At 38.4% G+C, this 23240-nt stretch overlaps 1 protein-coding gene across 1 annotated transcript; it reads right to left on the bottom strand.

The window, feature by feature from the left end:
- Window positions 1-1093: 1093 nt before the first annotated feature.
- Window positions 1094-23240, bottom strand: CMPK1 (cytidine/uridine monophosphate kinase 1). The gene is made up of 6 exons (XM_067535541.1): window positions 23037-23240; window positions 9545-9691; window positions 7765-7917; window positions 5171-5247; window positions 4993-5089; window positions 1094-3504 (listed from the first exon to the last, which is right to left on the bottom strand). Exons 1-6 carry the CDS (start codon window positions 23220-23222, stop codon window positions 3463-3465), a joined length of 702 nt encoding a protein of 233 aa, XP_067391642.1. The 5' UTR covers window positions 23223-23240; the 3' UTR covers window positions 1094-3462.

Genomic DNA, 23240 nt, shown 5'->3' with positions numbered 1-23240 from the left:
AGCTGTGAACAAGTCTACACAGTAGCATAAGTCAGAGCACTTTGCACAGTAACTCAGTGTTACACTCCTGAACTCTCTTTTTAAGTTCATGACAAATGCCATTGTTGGGAATATATGTTAAAGTAACCACTAACTAACTAACTATCCCTTTACATTATCCTCGAATATAATATTTTTTCACTTTAAGTTGGCAACTTTTAGCATTGACTCTCAACTCAAGAAGAGGTTTCAACAATCGAGTACCTAAAGCAGAGCTATGGCAGCTCCTGACATCAAGAATTAAGACTCTAAACAGATCCCATTTGAGGGGGAAAAAAATTGGGGGCCCAAGAAACCAATCCTGCTCCTACTGACATCAATGAGCTTTTTCCACTAATGTCCACTGAAGCAGGATGAGGGCCTAAATCTAAAAGCAAGTTCAGCCTTGATGCACCTGGAATAGTGCCTTTAAAGATACAAGGAGAAAAATACAACTCTTAAGAACAAGTGAATAAATCAATCAAAAATGTCTCCTCTACAGCCAATAATGGGGTCCTATTGAGGTCTTATATCTGGTACTTTAAAACCAGATTTATGGGGCATCTAAGACTCAACTGGCTGCGCACAGGATCAATGCACTCCAAGAAGACCAAGTGCCATTGAAAAGAGTTAGGGAGGACTCGGACAACAAAAGGACATCCATACCTGCTCAAAGGTGAAAAGTTCCCTTGAGAGCTTGCTCCATGGCACCAGAGCACAGGAGCTTGCAATGCCTTGGCAGAATAGCACCCAAGTGAGCAACTGAAGGTTGAATAAAGCTCATAGGAGGAAAAAAGAAGTATGGTCCCTTTGATAGCAGTTGTAGATCAGGAATAGCTTTCCTGATCCATGTCCCAACACCGATGGGTCCTTTTTCTTTTACAAATGGGCCACATGATTTATCACCGAATGATTAGATAAGATTATATACTTGTGAGAAAGGAGGCAAAGCCATATTTTCAAATATGCTCTCCGATCTTAACCCGGGGCCACATTTTCTGACCTTCGAATCTGTTTGTTTAAGTATAGGAATATATCCATAAGACAGATCATAAATGTAAGCCAGGCAATTGGATGAAGCCACAGAGCAAAATTTATTGGTGAAATTCCTCAAATTCTTTATACAGTTCACTGCTATAGGGAAACGACACACTGGTATATTACTTCTATTTTTTAATTTAATTTAATTTCAACTATGTCTCATCTTGAATAAAACAAGTGCCACATTAATGGCATCTTCAGTAAACAGAAGGACAAAATTACTCAAATTGCACGGACACAACACAATTTACTCCAAATTCAATATTGCCAACATTTTTTGTTTCTAAAACAGTTTTTTTTTTAAAACTTATTTCTAAGTAACAGCTACTTTTTTGGCTTCAGCTCTTAAATACATAATAATGTATATGATGAGAGGAAATAGAGTATCTATTCTTAGCAGAACTCTTAAAAGCGATTATTATTAAAATAACAGCAAAATAAATATTTACATCTCCAGGGAGATTTCTTCAATCTGCCTACAAAACTGTTTTTGAGTCTTGATTTTAGCTTTTATATCAGAACTATAGTTCTGTTTCACTCTGTCTTGGGTCAGTACATTTAGACACTGAAAACAGAGTTCAGTTATTTTGAAAAGGGGGGAGAGGGGGATTAATCAGGTGAAAGCATTTAAAAGATTCTGTGAAAAACTTCCAAATTGTCAGGAACAAGACGTGGTCCATATTTTCCGTGTTATTAAGCTTTATACTATTTGTGCTCAAGAATCTGAATTTAAACATCCAATGTTTGGGAAAAAATCTCTTTTATGTTCCATTACATATTAAAAACTCTGAACTCGCAATCTTATGAGCCTCAGTAAAGTAAATGGAGCTTCATGCAAGTGCAAGAGTTGGCCTGAGCAGATCCAAGTGCAGGATCAGGACCAAAGTATTTGTAATTAAAATCAAAACTAACATTAACTCACTTGTGACTTTCCCCAAGTAGGATTTTAAAGATGAGCTGAAGCCCAACAATTCAAAACTGTTTTTCCTTATGCATCATAACATCTGTAAGCATATCACATCCAATTACAGTGGCAGTTGATGTAGCAAAAATAACCATAATGGATAACACTAAAATTAAAAGTTAAAATACTCATCCTCAGGTTTCTGCATGTCCTTTAATGAAAGTTTTGGGTGTGTAAGGAATGCAGGATTGGACCCATATATGTCTATGAACATTCAAACTTGTTATCGAAAGAAATTGTATTTAACAGAAGAAAGGCATAACTATATAACAACTGTGCAACACTTAAATACATGATGGTTTGTTTCAATCAGCCACTTGTTTATTTCAACTATTATTGCTGCCAACTGCACTGCACTAATTCAAGATAATGCAATAAAGTACGAACTAACGTGTTTAAGGGAATGAAATATATTTTTAAAAATTTCAAACTGGTCAAACAAAGTGCAATAATTAAAAAAACTTTTAAAAACAAATAACTGTTAAAATTATACAATTTTAGGGAAACTACAAGTTTAACCATAAAAATATCTTTCCCTCTATAACAAACCTTCAACAATACAATATTCAATAATACAGAAATGCCCTTTCATTTGTTACAAAAACAGAGCTGTTAAAAGAATAGTTTTACTACACATCTGCTTGGAGGTGTGTCACTGTCTAATGACTTCACTGTACAAGCATAATTTTACCATCACAAATAAGTGCATAGACACTAAACTGACTCTGCTATTCTATTCTTAACCCCTTGCACATAAGGATTATGCAAAACCAAGGCTACATTTTCTCTAAGTACTCAATAACTTCCAACAGATGGTATGCACCCACAGTTATAAGAGAGCACCACTTTACCAAAGTACTTTGTATAGCTATTGCTTAACAGTTTAACACCATATTAAATTAGTTAGGCAAGAAGATCTACAACAGATGCACATGCTAATTTTACAGTTTTGTTTACATAATTCAGCTATGAGATACAAGGACTATCAACCGCATAAAATTTTACTTGGAAAAAATTTCCTAAGTTTGGTCCAAAAATAGGTTGAAATTAAAAAAAAAAAAAAAAAAAAAAAAAGATGTAGACCCCACCGCTTAACATTAATATTTATTGGACTCTTTATGGCATTAAGGAATAAGGGTTGCCCATGAACGGCACAAAACTGTAAAAGGATTGATAGTCTCTCCAGATCAATTTTGACTATTATCTTTATTTGTGAGTAACGGAACTAAGTTAAAAAAGAATCCTGAAATTTGTCTACTATAGCCACAATAAATGAATCCATTCCTATTTAAAAACAATTCAATTTTCAATTAATTGCTTTTCCAACTATCTGTGAATACAAGAAACATTTTAAAAAAAAGCTTTAAAACTATTACAAAAATGTTGAATTTAGTAGCAGCTATTAAAGCATAATTTCAAGGGAACTTTCAAGTAGGGAACTAGCCTTCTGTGTCAAAAATTTTCACAACTTTATCAAAAACCTGAAAGAGAGAAAATTAAATTAACATTATGGAGTGTTAAATATTCAGTGATTTTAAGTTAGATCACCCCACACAGTTATGTATGGTAAATCAATATTAAAAAATGTACAATAAGTAGCTGATATTTTTTAAAGATATGCACGTATCAGAATACAAGGGAGGAGATCTGGCACCAAATCCTATTTAGTCTCTCCTCATCTCCATCTATTTTTTTTTTAGGTTATCAACACAGGTTATCTACAGCAGAAAACTCTTCAAATGGAATAGTAACTAAGAAAATATTATAAATCTAATCAAGAAAAACAGTTAAAAAAAATAGGCCCCTCTCACAAGCAGATCCAGGAGAGTGAACCCTTGTGGCCTGACTAAAAGGGGTCTGTATGTATTGAACTAATTGCAGGATGGATGCCCAATTTCCCAACCTTTATGAAATGATGGTAACAACTATGATATAGTAAAACCAAAGTTTTTTCTACTTATGTTTAGTTTTTGCATTTCATTCAGTTTCAATCATGAAAATAGGCCAATAGATTTCATTGTAGTTTCTAGTTTACTTCGTTTTCATGTTTCCATGCACTGGTATAAAAGGTGTAGTGTTTGGATTGTAGAGGAATATTTGTTTGAAACAAAACTGGTTCCCAGTTGAGGAGGAAAAAAAATTCAGTTTATGGAAACATCTGTATATATGTAAATAATTAGTTAGTAGTTAAGGTGGCAGTAGATAGAGCTCATGAACATGAAGCTATAAAACTTTTTGTCTGTGCACTGCAAATGTCTTCCTCTAGCTGCTCTTTATATGAGTTCTTAAGACATTTCATTTGATTTTAGGTTTCATAAAAATGTATTTTTACAAATTCTAAATTCTGGGCCAAACTTGACCAGACAGAGTCCATTTCAATTAGAGATGTATCCAAACACCCAGCTTTCAACCCATCCTTGAGCTTTAGGTAAGTTAATCCAGATCCATCCTTGCTCTTCAGGATTCTCTCTAAACATTTGGACTATGGAAAAATCTATATTATGATCAGGTGACTGGTCTGGGATAGCACAATACCTTGTTTCACTGGGTCTCAGTGTTAAGAACTAGAGCTTGGTGCCTTGGTCCTGAACACACAAAGGCTAACAGCACTGTGATGTGATGCATTCAGCCCCAGAGCGAACAGGAAGTATGTCTTAACCCCAGTTGACTTACTCTGCATGGAGCCCTCCCTAACCCTCTTCATAGGAAGAAAGAAGGCCGCTTTTGAGGAGCAGATAAAGGAGGTGATTAAAGGTGACAAAATGGGAAGCTGTTGTAAGAACCCCACCAGTAAAAAAAAAAAAAAAAGTTATTGTATTTGACATTTCATAGAAAGACCAAAAAAGAGGAAGACTGTGTGTAAGGGATGGAGAGACGGGATACTGTTAACACTACATCTCAGAAGAGGCAGCCAAAAATATATACCATGTTATTGTAAGCCCAAAAATGTATCTGTCCTTGAAACTTACTTCATCAACAGATTTAGAGGCATCCACTTTCCTGACTTTTCCCATTTTCTCATATTGGTCTATTATTGGCTTAGTTGACTGCAGGTATGTGTGAAGTCTAGAAGACAGAAAAAAAAAAATCACATCACATCATACAAAGAAAACAAGAACATAACTATGAAAAGTTCTGGGTACGTACCTCTTTTCTAGACTCTCTCGGTTGTCATCACTCCTACCACTGCTTTTTCCTCTTTCAAGACAGCGGCCAATGCATATCTATCAACAGACATGGAATGACTATTAAAAGCATGTGGCGGTTATCTTTCCATATCTGAAGACAGACTCAATAAACAAACTTTTGTCCTTTGTTCAGTAGGCCTAGCTCATTAACGTGCAAAACAAATTTGAGAGTGAGCGAGCGTGAGCACACGTTTCAGTGTATATACTTGGCAAAAGATTAGCTTGATTCAGATTGTAATATGAATTAGTTTTTGATTCACCTGCCTTTTTAATTGCCATGTGGGAAATGAAGGGAAAAAAGGTGATGGCTTACAGTTTCAAGAGTGACGAATGATTTTGGGTGCCCAATTTGAGACACTAAGAATATCTAATTTTCTTGAAAATCTGCCCCTTTCAGTATCAAGTTTGGCCTCTAAGGGCTGCGCTACACTAGAGAATTTTGTCGACAAAAGCTGACTTTTGTCGTCAAAACAGTGCTGGTGTACACACTGCAATCACCTCCCCACCAATACAACTGCTGTTTTTTCGAAAAAATAAAACCACTTAGAAGAGAGTTGTATGGCTTTTGTCAGCTTAGTTAGGGCAACGCAGTGTCGTTGTAGACACTGCATCCCCTTACATCAGTGGTGGGCTGTCATCTCATCAATTTCACGGCTTCACTGACAAGAAAGCCCAAGCCCAGACTGCTGCAAGCCCAGGCAGCTGGATCCCAACTCCCAGCTGCAAGCAGGGAGAGGAGAAGCCATGGGCGGCTTCTATGCCCACTCCCCGCCTGGACCCAGCCAGCCTTGTCAATTGAGAAGGCTGCCGGCTCCTGGGGGGAGAAGGCGGGAAGAGAGGGGGCAAGAAGCCAGGACAGCTGGACCCCACTCCTCAGGGGTGAGAAGTGCCAGACTGCTTCCCCCTGGGAACGGGGAGGAGGGAAGCCCCTGGCAGCTTCCCCCAGCTCCCAGTGGGGAATGGGGGATGGGAGAAGCCTGGGACTGGCTCCTGGTGGGGAAGGAGGGGGGGCAGCCTGCCAGGAATCAGCCTGTGACCCATCTCTCAGTTCCCCACACTGCCTTAGGTTGGTGGAAGTGCTCCTGGTGAGGACACACTCCACTGACCCAAGGAGGGTAGTGTGGGTGACAGCCACTGCAGTAAATGTATATTATGTCGACTTATTTTTTGACAAGGCCTAAAAATGGATACATCAAAAAAATCACTAGTCTCTTTTGAAAATGCAAGTCTAATATTTAAGATACACATCCTACATATTAACTTACTAGGTATGAATGACAAGTGTCTTAATTTTTGTTTAGTCAATAACACTGTATTTATTAAATTATTCTGATATGTAATATATATTGTGAATAAAGTATAACTATGGTTAATAGTTACTGAATACATATAAAGTTATGCTCACACTCAAACGTTAAATGAATAATCCTGACTATCTATCTATGTCAAGATGGAAGAGAAGGAAGTTTTAAAACATTTTTTCACATGGAATACATCCCTGATTTAACTTAAATAAAGCACAAGGCCATTCAAATATTATTGTAGATCACTAGAGCTGGTCAAAAATTTTGAACAAGAATTTTTGGGGCGACAGGAGAGCCAAGATAAGATCTTTTTTTTAAAAAAAATAAAGTTTTCATTCAGGTTTTTTTTTAATTTATCTAATTGATGGAAATTTCTGATGGAAAAATTTAACCTGTTGCTTGTTCTTTGACATGTTTTTTCAGTTTATCATCTTTCGAATTCCCAAGATTGACTGATCAGTTTAACTGTGGGATTTTTTTTCAAAATTTAAAATATGCTATTTTGAAATTGAAAAAAAATGTTTTTGAAAAGTAAATTTTTAAAATGAAAAAAAAAATCTAATAAAAAAGTTCCACAGAATGTCAATCTGTCTAATGTTTTGAAACAGAGTACATCATGACATTTGTTATTGTAATTTAATGTAACATTGTCAGAATACTGTTGTAATCTAGTTACTCATTTAGAAAAGCCACTGATTACTCAGCATCCTAAGAAAGTGCACCAACTATGAAAAATTTCAAATCACTCTGCCAGCACCTTCGAAGTGATCAAAGGAAGATGCTAACAAATTGATTCTAGTCTGAACAATGGCATCAGGCTATATACACAGTGGGTGGAAAGTTTTCCTAACTTCACAGAAACATCTTGTGTATTCTTATGTGACAAAATTCTTTTGATTACAGAGGGTTCTAAAGGAAAAACTAAATTTGTTCAGATTTGTTGTTCAATATAATTTCTTTGCACAACAAAACTTTTGATATTTTGGAGAACACAATAAAAGCAATACCTATATCTAAACACTTTAGAAAGGAGGTCAGATTATTAACCCCATTTTACATAAGCAGTTTTATAGCTGCCAGGTGAACTGTCAAAAATCCTTGGAGGTCATAGTCCAGGACTTCTTTCTCATGTTGCTAATGCATGTGCATATTGGAAAATTCAGTACTTTAACACTGTTTTACTGTTCTCACTGTCTGCCTCTCATCATACAACACGTGATAATGGTATGCAGCAATTATATTTCAATACCTCATTGTCACAGTCGAAAAACAGAACAAAAGACACGTCTGCTTTTCCATCCATGGTCTTATTCCAGCCTTGAAGATTGTCTTCATTTCTGGGGAATCCATCAATCAAGAATTTGTACTTTTGGAAATTGGCTGCCATTGTCTGATCCATAGCCTAAATGGATAGCAGAGTTCAGTTCAAGAACTTCTTACACATAAAATAATATATCTGCCTACTAAATTATGGTCAGATGTTGACATTACTTACAAATTTTTAACTTGAGAAACAATCTTTTATTGGACCAATTGGTCATTCATGGATCTACAGAACGTACTCCTCCACTGTCTTAAAGCCATTCTCATTATTTTACAGCTGCACAGCTGTTGCAGTAATATTATTCTTATAAACTTCATTATTCATTGTTTTACAAAGCTCGTAAGAGTTTATTTTGGGTTCCAACTTGTCAAGCAAGATCTCAGCAATCTCATGCTATGCACAAATCTGGTTTGGGAAGTTATTTTTATATTTTACAAGATGCTGGAATGTACTTTTACAAAATAAAATGTGCACTGAATGTTCTTGGTTTTGAGCTAGTTTCAATTAAAAACTTCAGAAAAAACATTATAAAAGTAATAAAATGTATTAAGTGCCCTCTTTGTGCTTTATGTAATGAAAGACATTACTTCTTGCCTGTAAGGACCATAACATAGCCATATGTGATTTTAATGAGACAAGGTATACAATATGCTCCCATTTTCCTAGCATTTTTCTCTTGTTCACTTCAAAGAGAAGGAAATGTGTTCTCAGATTACACGCTCTACTTTGTTTGCTTGGAAAGGTGAACCATCATGTCTATCTATACTAGAGAGAAAAAACAACGAGAATCCTGTAGCACCTTAAAAGACTAACAAATTTCTGCAGGCATAAGCTTTAGTGGGCTGCAACCCACTTCGTCAGATGCATGAAATGGAAACCACAGATAGAAGGTATATATACATCCAAGGGTAAGAAACATAACAATGGTGGGGCAAGTGCTCACAAAGTCAGTTCAGTTAGGGTAGATGAGGCCTATTCACAATTGCTGATTAGAAGGTGAGAATGTGTGAACAGTGACAATTACTTCTTGTAATGAGAGAACCATTCCAAGTCCCTATTCAGACCCAGTCTGCTTGTATCAAGTTTGCATAAGGTTATCTCATTACAAGAAGTAATTGTCACTGTTCACACATTCTTAACGTCTAAGAGGTTGTGAATAGGCCTCATCTACTCTAACTGAATGAACTTTGTTAGCACTTGCCCTCCCCATTGTCGTTTCTTACCCTTCGATGTATATATATACCTCCTATCTGTGATTTCCATTTCATGCATCTGACCAAGTGGGTTGCTGCCCATGAAAGCTTATGCCCGCAGAAATCTGTTAGTCTTTAAGGTGCTACAGGATTCTTGTTGTTTTTGCTGTATACAGACTAACACGGCTACCCCTCTGGAACTTTACACTAGAGAGCTTACAGGGGCACAGCTGCACGGATGCAGTTGCACTGCAAGATCTCTCATGTAGCTGCTTTATGCCGATGGAGGAGAGCTCTCCCTTCGACATAATTAAATCAACTCCGATGAGCAGTGATAGCTACATCAGCGGGAGAAGCTCGCCTGCTGACACAAAGCTGTCCACACTAGCACTTCCGCCAGTATAACTTATGTTGCTCAGGGAGGTGTTTTTTTTCCACACCCTGAGCAACTTAGGTTATACCAACAAAAGTGGTAATATAGACATATCCAAAACAATATTAATTTTTCTTACCCTCTTCAACAAGCTGATAGTAATCTCAACTGGCACGATTGCTCCGTCTTTAATATATTTTTCAATTAGTTCTCCATATTGAGAGCCTGGTCTTTTTCGTTCATCTCGAAGGAGGTCACCTGCAGAAAGGTGGGTGTACCCATATTTCTGAAATATATATAACAATAGTGTTAAGAAGATGAATACTCCTTTGAGTAAGTACATATACTAAATTAACTTAGCTGGTAAAATTAATTATATTAATTCTTCTATGATGAGATGATTGGCTCTGTGGATGTGGGGAAAGTGGTGGACGTGATATACTTTGACTTTACAAAGAGTTTGATACGGTCTCCCACAGTATTCTTGCCAGCAAGTTAAAGAAGTTTGGGTGTTAGCCCAATCCTGTTTTCATGAAATACATGAGAAAACTGAACCACAACCCGCCCCCCCCTTCTTACTGAGAGGCACTTCAGTCTGATACACTGTACCTTTAATCAAAAGCTAAAACCTCAACTGACTCTTATTGTTCTACCCTTTTAAATGTTCACTTCAGCCTTTTTAAAATATGCATTTACTGCATAACATTCAAGTCTGTCTTTATTTTCTATAATTCTTTGTTTTAAGATTGTTTGTAAAACCACTCCGCTGACCATTTTATCTGTTAATTTTACCCACTTTCAATATATTTGTAAAAACCCTACTTTAAGTATAAAAAGCCACACTGTAAAATATAATATACCTATCTAATTGTGAAAGACACTGGCAAAAATGAAATAATGTTTGCTTTAAAAATAATATGTGAATTCTTCAGCTAGGAGTTGGCACTGAGTGATTGACATGTGAATGGCTGAGCAATTGAGATGGGTGTAGACAGGGAGAGTGATCGAACAATTGGTCTGAGTAAGGAATGTCAAAACAGACAAGAAAACACAAGCCTCACCTAAAATGTTTGAGGGAAGAAGAAAGGAGCGAAGATAACTTTTACCATTCAAATTGCCAAAGAGAAGTCCACCCTGATAACTTTGGAGCCAGTCCACTTCAAAGAACAAAATCTGATCAGACTTGCAACAATGTGGGTGATTAAGGATCACACCAAATGCAGCTGCAGCATGACAAAGCAAAAGCCCATAGACCTACACGGGGTCTTTTCCCTATAAAATGGGACAGAAAAATGAAGGCTGGAGGTTCGGGTCTACATCATCACACCAGCCAGGAGTACCGGTGCGCATCGGCAGAACCTTGCTCCTCATCCTCGTGCTACAGTTACCTGGCCAGTGACTACCATGAGCACCAAGAGGCTGATAACTATAATATCTGTGAGACCCCATGTGTGTTTGTCTGTCTCCCTGTCTGTGTATGCCTGTCTGTTTGTATGAGTGTGAATGAAAGTACCAATTGAAACATGTGTCAACAAAGTATATTTTATTAACAGGAATCTGTAATTGTAGTATTGGTACAATGTTAATACTGTTTTCCTAGTGTTTACATTATTGATACTATTTCACTAAAGTAAAGAACAATATTAATGTTAGTACAGTGTTGATACTTTTCTTTCTATTGATACTATTTACCAAATTTCTGTATTCATAATAAACGTGGCTTGTTGCCTTATCCCCTGAGAAAGATCCTGTGACATTTGTTATTTGAATAACATGGGTTGGATGAATGGACTATAAGGTGGATAGAAAGCTGGCTAGATCATCAGGCTCAACGAGTAGTGATCAACAGCTTGATGTCTAGCTGGCAGCCGGTATCAAGTGGAGTGCCCCTGGGGTCGGTTTTGTTCAACATATTCATTAATGATCTGGATGACAGAGTGGATTGCACACTCAGCAAGTTAGCGGATGACACTAAGATGGGGGCAGTGGTAGATACGCTGGATGGTAGGGACAGGATACAGAGTGACTTACACAAATTGGAGGACTGAGCCAAAAGAAATCTGAGGATGTTCAACAAGTACAAGTGCAGAGTTCTGCACTTGGGACGGAAGAATCCCATGCACTGCTACAGACTAGGGACTGACTGGCTAAGCAGCAGTTCTGCAAAAAAGGACCTGCGGGTTACAGTGTACAAGAAGCTGGATATGAGTCAACAGTGTGCCCTTGTTTCCAAAAAGGCTAACGGCATATTGGACTGCATTAGTAGGAGCACTGCCAGCAGATTGAGGGACGTGATTATTCCCCTCTATTCAGCACTTGTGAGGCCACATTTGGAGTATTGTGTCCAGTTTTGGGGCCCCCACTTCGGAAAGGATGTGGACAACCTGGAGAGAGTCCAGCAGAAAGCAACAAAAATGATTAGGGGTCTGGGGCACATGACTTATGAGGAGAGGCTGAGGGAACTAGGCTTATTTAGTCTGCAGAAGTGAAGAGCGAGGGGGGATTTGATAGCAGCCTTCCACTATCTGAAGAGGGTTTACAAATAGGGTGGACCTAGGCTGTTCTCAGTGGTGGCAGATGACAGAACAAGGAGCAATGGTCTCAAGTTGCAGTGGGGGAGGTCTAGGTTGGATATCAGGAAAAACATTTTCACTAGGAGGGTGGTGAAGCACTGGAATGGGTTACCTAGGGAGGCGGTGAAATCTCCATCCTTAGAGGTTTTTAAGGCCCGGCTTGACAAAACCCTGGCTGGGATGATTTAGCTGGGGTTGGTCCTGTTTTAAGCAGCGGGTTGGACTAGATGACCTCCTGAGGTCCCTTCCAACCCTTATCTTCTATGATTCTATGATTATCCTATTAATAAAAGGACAAACTTAGAGGCAATAACCATCAGTTTGGATAAAAAGCATTGTATTATCAGCCTTTGTCATGATTTCACAGTATACCCAATATGTGCAGGAAGCCTGGCAGACTCTGGCACCTTAGATACAAATTTTCAAAAATGGCTAAATGACTTTTGAATATCAGACACAGGCTCCTTAGGCCTGGTCTACACTAAAGACTTAGACCAGTTTAACATTAGGCAGGGGTATGAAAAATCCATACCCCCAAGTGGCACAGTTAAAAGGACCTAAGTCCCTTTGTAGACTACGCTAGCTTGAAGCTACTACTTCATAGGGAGGTGGATTACCTTTGCCAATGGGAAAACCCCTCCTCACGGTGTAGGTACTGTCTACACTGTAGTGCTACAACAGCACAGCTATGCTGCTGTAGTATTTTAAGTGTAGACAAGCCCTTCATCACTTAGATACCTTTGAAAATTTTACTCCTTGTAATGAGTTAGACATTTAAGTAGTCTTACACACTGACTAAAAGATACATGTTGCAGTCCCATCCAAAATACATGGCTATTTAGAAATTCACTAGTAATTTTAGCCAGGGGGTCAAATTTTAATTTAGCAAGTGAAAAAGAGTCAGACAGTTGCTTTACTTGGTAAGGTTAAAGGCATTTTAAAATAACTACCTACCTTTACTGCAGTTATGGGACTACTGTACATTTTGATTAAAGTTCTTTAATTAAATAGGCAGCATGCTCCAAGATCATGCTGAAAAACACCTGCTTTCCTACTTCTGACTCTAACACTGACTCCTTCTGTGGCCTTGGACAAGTCACTTAGACTCCTCTGTAAAAGTTGCGTGAATAATGGATTCTCTGGTTTACTGGCAATTCCAAGAAACTGAAAAAATAGTTGTGAGCCAAACAAAATGTTTAAAATGCTCAAATGGAATGAAACATTTTAGTTCTTTTTAAAATAAAATTAAAGAAAATTTCAAAATGAAAAGACGTCAAATAAAAAATTGGAAACATTTCATTTAGAAAATGTCAAAACAAAATGCTATGATTTTTTCTGATTTTCTTTTTTTTTTTTTGCGGTTTTGTTTTTTTGACAAAAACAATTTGGCAAAATCGACATGAATTCACAAAATGTTTTAGTGTGATCGAATCTGCATATTTCACCCAGCTGTACTCTACATTTCCCTATTTGCCAAATGGGGATAACATTATTAACCAAATGCAGAACAGCACTGTGAGAATGAGTTAATTTTTGCCAATGCTTTGGGGATGTAAAGTAAGTGGTAGGAACTATTTGTATCTTGGGTAGTTTTGATGAAGCTGTCCTAGTTTCTTTATGCTTTTTTTAAAATTCCTATTTTGTATGCATTTCTGTTATACATATACATTGAAACCAGGAAACTTAGCACATATATTGAGCTAGATGGCAGTCTCCAGGGAGAGGGAGAATGTCAGGATGTGACTAGAGTAATCCATGAGAGACGCTACTGTCTTCCCCTAGTGCTGATGTGGCAGTCCAGGCTAAGCAGCTAGACTGATGCTATTAGAAATCTCTCAATATGCTGTATAGAAAGAAATACAGCAGGGAGTCCATGTGCAAATGTATCCTATAGCTAGCAATGTTTTGTGTAAACATCTATCACCTTTGTATTTGTGGTCAATTAAGACATTTTAAAAACGTTAAAATGTTCCAATACAAAATCTCAATAAAAAGCATTTAATAGACCTATGCTTTTCGGAGGCACCCATTACCACAGCATCTAGGCACCATAAATAAAACAGACACACAATGTAAAATACATATGTGATCACACTGTACAAAGAATGGATTTCAGACTTCTGAATGATAAATCCCAGCAGGAAAAAATTAGAAAAGGAGAATTTTGATAGTTGTACTACTGTCCATGTATCAAGTTCATAAGGTCTTTTTTAAAAGTAAGTTTTTAACATTAAAAAAATTTTTAACAAGATTACACACAGCAAATATATAGTTCTATAAAATGGATATTAGAGACATAACCTAGGACCTTACCAAAAGAAAATTACAAATCTAAGAATATAAAATAGTATATCTTTACTCTAAGTTTTGTACAGAACAAAAAAATAGACTTTAGGATTATCCATTTGGCTGCAGTGATAGCCACAGCAAATTTCAAAAAAAGGAGCCTGGGCAGAATAATAATGTGCATAATTCTCTTGTATGGCTGTGATCTTGGGATTTAAAAATTTGGCCACTAAATAAATGCAGTGGACATATTACACAACTCACCAAGCGAGCTTAAAAACATCTAGTTGCTTTCCAACTCTACCCACAGAAGCCTGGAAAGATGGTTTTGCTATAATCACAATTTAAGAAACGATATAATTACCTAATCCCCCAAAAACTGCAGACAGCTGGAGAAAAAAGAAAGCATGCATGATTCTGCCTTAAATAACCATGAAGAGAAACTATCTACATTCTCCATTACCTTACAATATTTTTGTTCAAATAGGCATTGCATTTAGATATGCCTATTTAATTGTAAATCTACATATTAACTATGAACTGCGGAAGCCATAAACCAGAGTAAAGCTTTTTAGAAGCAGGAAGCTTTACTCTCCAGAACCAAAATTAACATGTAGTTCTTCTTGTTATAATTAAAGAATGATGATATTTTTAACATTAAGTTTCTACAAAGGAGAAAAGAGGAAGAAAAAATAATCCCCTTGGTTTCAGGGGATTACAGCACCATTTAATTTTCCTCAGCATTTTTCTTTTCATGCAAGAAGAAGAAATATTGACTTAGACAACCTTTGGAATTCTCTTTACTTTACAACAGCAAACTAAAATAGTTTTAAACAGCTGAACAGGAAACAGCAAGACAGAAGTATTTTGAAGTACGCTTGTTAAATAGGGATGTTTATAATTACATTAAATTCAACTTTGGAATGCTTTTCAGAATAGATTAGTTGGGCTACATAACAGACAGCCTGCTCCTCCAGAATTTAAGATTTCAAACAAATCTCTTCCAGCTTTCTCCCATGCTGCCTCTCACTCTTTGAAGGCGCTCCCCATAAACATCCACAAAACTACCTTATTATCCTCCTTCAAACTCTCCTTCACTGTAATGTCTATGGAAAACTTGTTAGTCTGCAGACACCACTGCCTATCATGCTGGCCAATATTGTCTCGTTATTTCCCTGTACTTCCCTATCTGTGTGTTTCCATCTGTTGTCTCTTGTCTTATACTTAAGCCATGTCTACAGTAGAGGACTTACAGTGGCACAGCTGTACCAATGCAGCTGCACCACTGTAAGATCTCTTGTGTCGCCACTCTGTGCTGATGGGAGAGAACTCTCCCATCGACATAATTAAATCACTCCCAATGGGCAGCAGTAGTTACACTGGGGGGGAGAAGCCTCCTGCCAATATAGCACTGTCCACACCGGCACTTATGTCGGTGTAATTTATGTTGCCTCGGGGGTGTTTTTCACACCCGTGAGTGACATAAATTATACCGACATAAGTGGTAGTGTAGACATAGACTTAGATTGTAATCTCTTTGGGGTAGGGACCATCTTTTTGTTCTGTTTGTGCAGCACCTAGCACATCCATAGGGTATTGATCCATGATTGAGGCACCGAGGTGCTACGGTAATGCAAATAATAAATGACCATAGTAACTCCATGGCAAAACGTCCATTTGTTGACTTTGATGAGAAAAAGATCCAAAGGAAACACTTAGTTTTAAACCTTACATATAAATGTGGCAAAGAGTCTTGATTACAAATCTTTAAATAGAAGACTGCTGAGAAGTCATATTCAATCTGCTACTGCCTGTCTTCATGAAGCCATCTCTTTGGACCCTGCTTATGGCTCTCAGAGGAGTGCTCCCTCTTGTCTCATGCAAGGCAAGTATTTAGAAAATGAACTGGAGCTGATGAGATCCCTTTTCTCTCTCAATAGTCAGGAAAGGGGATGTAGGGAAGAAGAGGAAAGAGACTGTAATTACAATACAGTTTGACATTTCATTGGTAGTTGTATCACAATGTGGACACAGTCCATGAAGATGCTGAGTGCATCCTAATGTGGCCACTGTAATGGAACTGACCAAAATTAAGGTCCTATCCTTTTAAGTCAATAACAGAATGGGAACAGGATTGGGCCCTCCATTTGATGTAAGAGCGGCTATCCAGCTCTTGAACGGTGAGCACAACCCTCTTTAAATGCAGAATGCTAACTGGCTGCTGAAAGGAAGAATATCAAAACAGTATGGACCAGAGTTTTAAAGGTATTTAGGCACCTAAATATGCAGATAGCTCACTTGGCATCTAATTTCCATTTAAATCAATGGGACTTAGGCTCCTAAATGCTTTTTAACTCCAGATAGGCACCTAAATACCTTTAAAAAACTAGCCCAAGATGCCTGAATTTAAACACAAAGAATAGAGGAATTTTTTTTTGTTTTCTTTACATTTTAAGTCTTTATTAGTCATGGAATTATTTACACTAAACCTAGATTACTGGAAACCAGAATGATCTTTTATTTTTTTTGCTTTTGTTTTTAAAAGACCAGATTTCTTTCAAGTTGTAATTGAATTGCTCCTCTTATTTTTAAGCACTCTGCCTGGCTGTATACCTTTACTCCATTAGGTAAAGAAATTGATTATTTATGAAAACATAAAAGGAGCCATTCCCTTCAGTCTGACCACAAACTTCATTCTTCTCTTCCTTCCACTCTTCTGTGAATCTTGGAAGGAGAGTTTAGGTGTCTCTCACAGCCCATCAGCATCACTATACAGTTTTCAGGCTAGGAGTGGGAGATGGAAACTTATGTAGAAATAAAAATACTTGAGTTTTAAAGATTAGCCTATTTTGCTTTTTAGTTCTCATTTCCAAATAGTTATTTTAAATCCTTTCAGAAAAAGTCAGGAGTCAAAAATAATCCTATAAACATATCTTTAATGAAGGCTAGTACCATACTGAGATTTCTTAAATTCTTTCTGGATAAATTAGGATTGATTTGATTCTCATGATTTAATTATCTGATCTGAGTATTATAAATGGAAAAAAATTTGATCCAAGAACCCCAAGAGACAACAAATGGCCAAGAGCAAGACAAGAGGATTACACAATTTGTGAAATACTTTGTGCTTTTATAGTATCTTCTGAGGCCCTCAAGGTATTTTGAAAACAATGAAGTTTCCAACACTCCTGTGAGGTGGGGATTGTTATTTAATACTACTCATAATACTCCATAAAATAGAACAGATTGTAGCATGCTTATTCTTTAATGCAAAGGCGTGGTGTCTGATGAAGTTACAGGGCAAAGCCTCTGCTACGATCAAGATAAAGCACTGCCGATCGGGATTTATAGTCTCCATCAGTGCTTTATTTGTAATCAAAGAAGTGCTGGGACTCAAGCAATTTTTTAACATTCATAACTGATTAGGCAACCCCAGAGGTGCTGGGGCTATCTGACAAGCCTAGAGGTGCCGAGGCTCAGCTCTGGCACAAATTAAGACTGGTCTCCATGCACCACACTTCCAAATTTAAGCTGAGGGAATTTGCATTACACAGGGTAACATTTCCAGAAGCACCTAAATTACTCAGGGGTCTAAGGATATGCCTACACAGCAATTAAACTCCTGCGGGCTGGCCCGGATCAGCTAACTCGGGTTTGTGGGGCTCAGCTGCGGGGTTGTAAAATTGCTACATAGCTGCATTCAGGCTCAGGCTGGAGCCCAAGCTCTGGTACCCGATGGGTGAGGATCCCAGAGCCCAGGCTCCAGCCCAAGCCAAAACATCTACTCTGCAATTTTTAGCCCTACAGGCCAGTCATAGCCGTGTCGAGGGTCTTTTATTCCAGTGTAGCCATACTGTCTCATTGAAAGTCAGTGGGACTTAGACTCCTAAATCTATTAGGTGCTTTTGCAAATGTACCCTTAGTACATTTCAAAATTGCTTCAAGGTTCTGAAATATGTCCCCATACTATATTCTTATGAACTACCATTAGACTATAAAAGAGGCAATCTATACTGTTAATACTTGCCATTCTTAATAGTTTGAGATTTAATAAATGACAGAGTTAAAAAGCCATGTTTTTATTTTAAGAAAAATTAAACCAGTCTCCCCCAGTTTGCATCAAGAAGATAGAAAACAAGTGGTAGTAACAATAATTCCACTGCTACCTTTAAGTTAAAGTCCACTGCTTTTAATTCAATGAAAATATTTCTTTGCATAATTTCTTTACTCTGGGAAGTTACAGTTAATGTCCTTTTCATTACACTGTTGACCTACATGTTCTTATCTGGAGGAACATGTATGGAATCCTACTCAATTAATAAATTTAGAACTGAATTCAAATTTATAGTATGATGCTATGATGAAAAAAGTCAATTCTGTTCAGGGATATATAGAGAGAGGGATGTCTCATATGACCAAAACTTTACAATGTCACTTTACAATGCATTGGCAAAATACCAGCTATAATACTGGGCTAAGTGATGATAATTACATTTAAAAATTAAGATCATCATACTCAAAAGAACAAAATGATAAAGAAACTTCATAATCATTGAAGAAAAAAGTTTAAGGCAATCAAAATTTAACCTAGTGAAACCACATTTTGTACAGTGATGGGGAGAAAATAATTTCTCTAGAAAAATATTTAAGACACATCGAGAAAGATAAAAAATAGCTGCATTGGACACTACGAGTAAAATAATTGTAGATTTTGCCCTGCATGCATTTAAAATTAGCAATGACCTTACATGCCTATAGGATACATTTGTGATAAGACACGTCAAATTCCACATAACACACCCAACCCAAATGACTATGCCAGGCTCTACCTTTGTTGTTTACAAGTGAGAGCTGGACTGGGAAAGGTAAAGAATCTAGTAATTTGACACCTTTCTAAACAGGAAGGAACAGTTAGTACAGAAAAGCACTTATGACAAATTCAGATTTCAGTGATGATTTCATGAATTTATGGACTGCACACTGCAAAGTCTTTCCTGCTTAACTCTGGAATCAGGCTAGAAAAAGCGTCTTTTCCAACTTTATCTCTGACTTTAAGTTGATCAGGGCTATATTTTCAGCTGTATGTATATGCTGTCATTATAAATTTCCTCTTGATATTTATATACTCTTCCCTCAAATCACATCTCAATTTTGAGCCAAGTTTGATGTGATCACATCCTTTTGCACAGTAAATATGCTAAAACAAGTTACAACTATATGCAGAAGTTCTCAAGTTGATGCTGATTTAGTTTCATATTTACTAATCAAATATTTTCCCTAAGATGTTGTGTTTGTAACCAGCTCTAGTTACTTGAGGCTTACCATTTATTTGGTGAAAATATTTTAAATTACCTCTCCAAATAAGTTTGTTGCCATTGTTACCAGATGTAAACAATATTGCCATTATTCCACACATTGTTTACAGTAATATCTGTTTTAAGTCACAGCAGTTCCTTTATTGGATGAGTATGGAGAGATTTTTCAAATTTGACATGACCCATCTCAAAATCCCAATAAAAGTAGCCATTGAGGTTATTTATAGCTCACATTGACTTCTTCTGATACCCAGTTTATAGACTGGGTAAAATTTACAAAGGGATATTGGGCCAAATTCATCCCCGGTATAGATTCATATAAATCACTGGATGTACAATAGAGAAGACTTTATTTGTGCCCACCCTCATTCTTTTCTTCTTTCATTGTTATGGCATGTTTCCAAAACAAAAAATGTAAGAGAAAACTCCAGTGTCCGAGCAATATTATCTTGAAATAAGTTCCAAAGCAGTGAGAGAGCAAATGCTGACCGCACAATGGCTGCTTAATTTGCCTAAAGATTCACTGTGCTGTCTGCATTTAACACATAACACAGTATAGCTTTTTAAGATACAATGATTAGGAAAGAAGGTAAATAAAAGTTAATTATATTAATTATGTCTCTTACTCCTAAGGATTTTCCCTTTCTAGGTTTAGTACTAGCAAAGTTCACATGTAACCACTTGACTCCACCAAACCAAAATGATTTACATTTCTAAGTATGGGGCAGCAGCCACAGAAGCTACTACAGCTTTGAGGCTGCATTAATGGCTTGTAATTATGTCCTTTCCAGTTCTACTAAATTTCCTTATGGTTGAAGCTTATTCATTTGTTGTGTATCAAAGACAGGATTTGACTCAAAGTAACAAAAAAAAAAAAAAAAAAGGCTTTTTGAAAGTTACAAGCCTTATATCCCACAACTCATTTTTTTTTTTAAAAAAGCCTATTTGAGTTAAGAGTTCCTAATTTATGGTGAAAACACTTTTGTGGCTAAAATCTTAAATTAGAGAGACAATATCCTTCTCATTCTCTCTCTCATATATATATCCTGGGACCAACAAGGCTACAATACCACCACATAAAATCTTAAATGTGTTTTCAGTCTGGACCAAATTTTTATAACCAAGTTATAGAGGATGAAGAACTAGACAGAGTATAATGGCACTGTGGAGAAACGGTAACAGCACTCTACCCGGCATCACTAGAAAACAGAAAAAAAAATTGCTAGTGCCAGGATTTGAGGTTTTTCCTTCTGTAGTTTAAGAAATATGGGCGTTGTTATGGTTCTTAGTCATTGCTTTCAGGGCGGGTGTGGACAAACCCTCATAATTCATGGCTCTCATGTATAAAACATCCACATCTACTCCATTTTAAAAGGTTCTATTTGGAGGCATTTAGCCTTGACTATTTATCCATAACTATCCAACAGAACAGAATTTTGTCATCTTGATTTTTAATGAGGTGTGCGCTTCTTTATGTAAAGAATTGTCAACTATTAATTATCAGCTATTCTCCCCTTCTCTTCTAAATGTCTCTTCCATCAAAAAGTACTGTTAAACTAAAAAGAATTCTAAATATTTACAATATTAAGTTGTGTGAAATTCTAAAATTAAATCATGTAATCTCTTATTGCCAGTTTTAAAAATTTGATGGCAGAAAAGACAAGGTTTAATTTAACACAGGGACATAGCCAGAGACTTACCCTGCACAACTTGTGACCTTCATCACATTCAGCTGCTGAGCAAAATTTCACCTTTACTTTTGTTTTTAGTATAATTTTACTTTTATAGAGGAACAGAGGAAATTATCTGCCCTTGGAATCATCAGCTCCCTGGCTGTAACGTGTCCTGTGCTGGTTTTGTATGTTCAGAACATGGGTCTGGATCTTTGGTTGTCAAATTGTATATCTAAACTACTATAAAGCACTATACCCCTCTGGACCAATAAACCCCCTATTACTGACACTGCAACCCCCTTCAGTATACTGGGGGGCCATTCTCTTAAATTTATTAATGTGTTATGTATGATTGTGTTCCATTCCACGAGGGAGGGTTGCCAACAGCTCTTCCAGAAACTACAAACAGTGAGGGATAATTAAGGCAAGTCACTGAGTAGACCATGGAGTTGTGTTAGGTGCTGTACAAAATACAAATGATATCTTGGGAGAAGAAATAGGGGACAAAGAAAGTACACCTACATTGCAATAAAAAACTTGCAGCATGGCCATGGCCAGCCCGGGTTAGCTGACTCAGGCTTGTGGGACTAGAAATTGCAGCATAGACATTCAGGGTTGGGCTAGCGCCCAAACTCTGAAACCCCATGAGAGGGGTGGTCTCAGAGCCTGGGCCCAAATGTCTACACTGCAATTTTTAGCCCTGCAGCTCAAGTCAGTGCTTCTCCACACTGTAAAAGCTGCACCTCCAGTGCAGCTTCACTGCTGTAGTGCTTCAGTAAAGACACTATCTATGCCAATGGGAGGGGTTCCCCAAGAGGCAGTAGCTAGGTCAAGAGGACAATTCTCTCATCGACCTAGCACTGTCTATGCCAGGGGTTAGGTTGGTTTAATGGCATCATCAGGGGTGTGGATTGTTCGCACCCTTGAGCCACATATTTATACCAGCCTAATTTCCTAGTGTAGACCAGGCCTCAATTGACCCGGGCTCTGAAACTCAGTACCACAGGTTTTTTATTGCAATGTAGACGTACGCAGAGAGGCCCTGGAAAAAAAGGAAAGGGGAAATGGGACACACAGAGCCCCTGGTATCTAGCAAGCACGCCCCTCAGCTCTTACAAGATCTGTGATTGACGGCAGCCATGAACGTGAACATCTCCTAGTACACGCCCACCCCGCAACCTTAACTCTGCCCATGGTAGTGTGGATAACACACAAAGAGAACTCGGCCTACACACGCAGCACAGAGTGTGACACGCTAGTGTATGCGTGTCTGCGCATCTACCCCACACACTGCAGAGATGCCCATCTCCCCAGCTTCGCACTGAAGGGGCCCTAGAGGCTGGCAGCTCAGTCAGGGTGCCCAGAAGGGGTTTTCAATGGGCACTTGGCGATGCACCTGGGTTCCCTTTAAAGTACACCAGAAATCGCCACTTTTTTACCCCTCTAACCAGGACTGAGAGCTAGACCTGCCCTCACTGAATTGAAAGCGATCCCCCAGAGAGCCCAACTCTAACGGGCCCGGGCCGGGGCCGCCCACCCCCTCTCCCTGAGGGGCCCCCATGTGAAGCACCCGCTCAAACCTGGCAGGGCAGGACCCCCACGCAGGCTGAGCCACCAGACTACAAGTCCCGGCGTGCCCCGCGCCGCCTCGCAGGGAAGATGCCGAGACCTCCTGTGCGCGTTGCATGTTGGGAGTTGTAGTCCGTCCGCTCTCTGAGGCGGCGGGGACGGGGGTGTGGGGGAGCCCCGGGGAGATGGTAGACCTTCCCCGCTGGACGTCTCACCTCCACGATGCGGGCGCACTGGGTCCCCTTGCCAGCCCCGGGCCCGCCCAGGACGAACACAACCAGCGGCTTCATGAGGAGGAGGAAAGGGCGGCAGCGAGGAGGAGCGGCGGCGGCGGCGAGGCAGAGGCAGCGAGCGCGAGCGCTGAGGAGAGCCGCTGCGGCCAACAGGCAACGACAGACCATGCACGGCGGGGGCGGGGG

The sequence above is a fragment of the Emydura macquarii genome, unplaced genomic scaffold (assembly GCF_026122565.2).
Source record: "Emydura macquarii macquarii isolate MOO-44397 ecotype Brisbane River unplaced genomic scaffold, CSIRO-AGI_Emac_v2 contig_3506, whole genome shotgun sequence".
Classification (NCBI taxonomy): Eukaryota; Metazoa; Chordata; order Testudines; family Chelidae; genus Emydura; species Emydura macquarii.
Note: the sequence above shows the minus strand (reverse complement) of the source record. Positions and strands in the feature narration are given on the sequence as shown.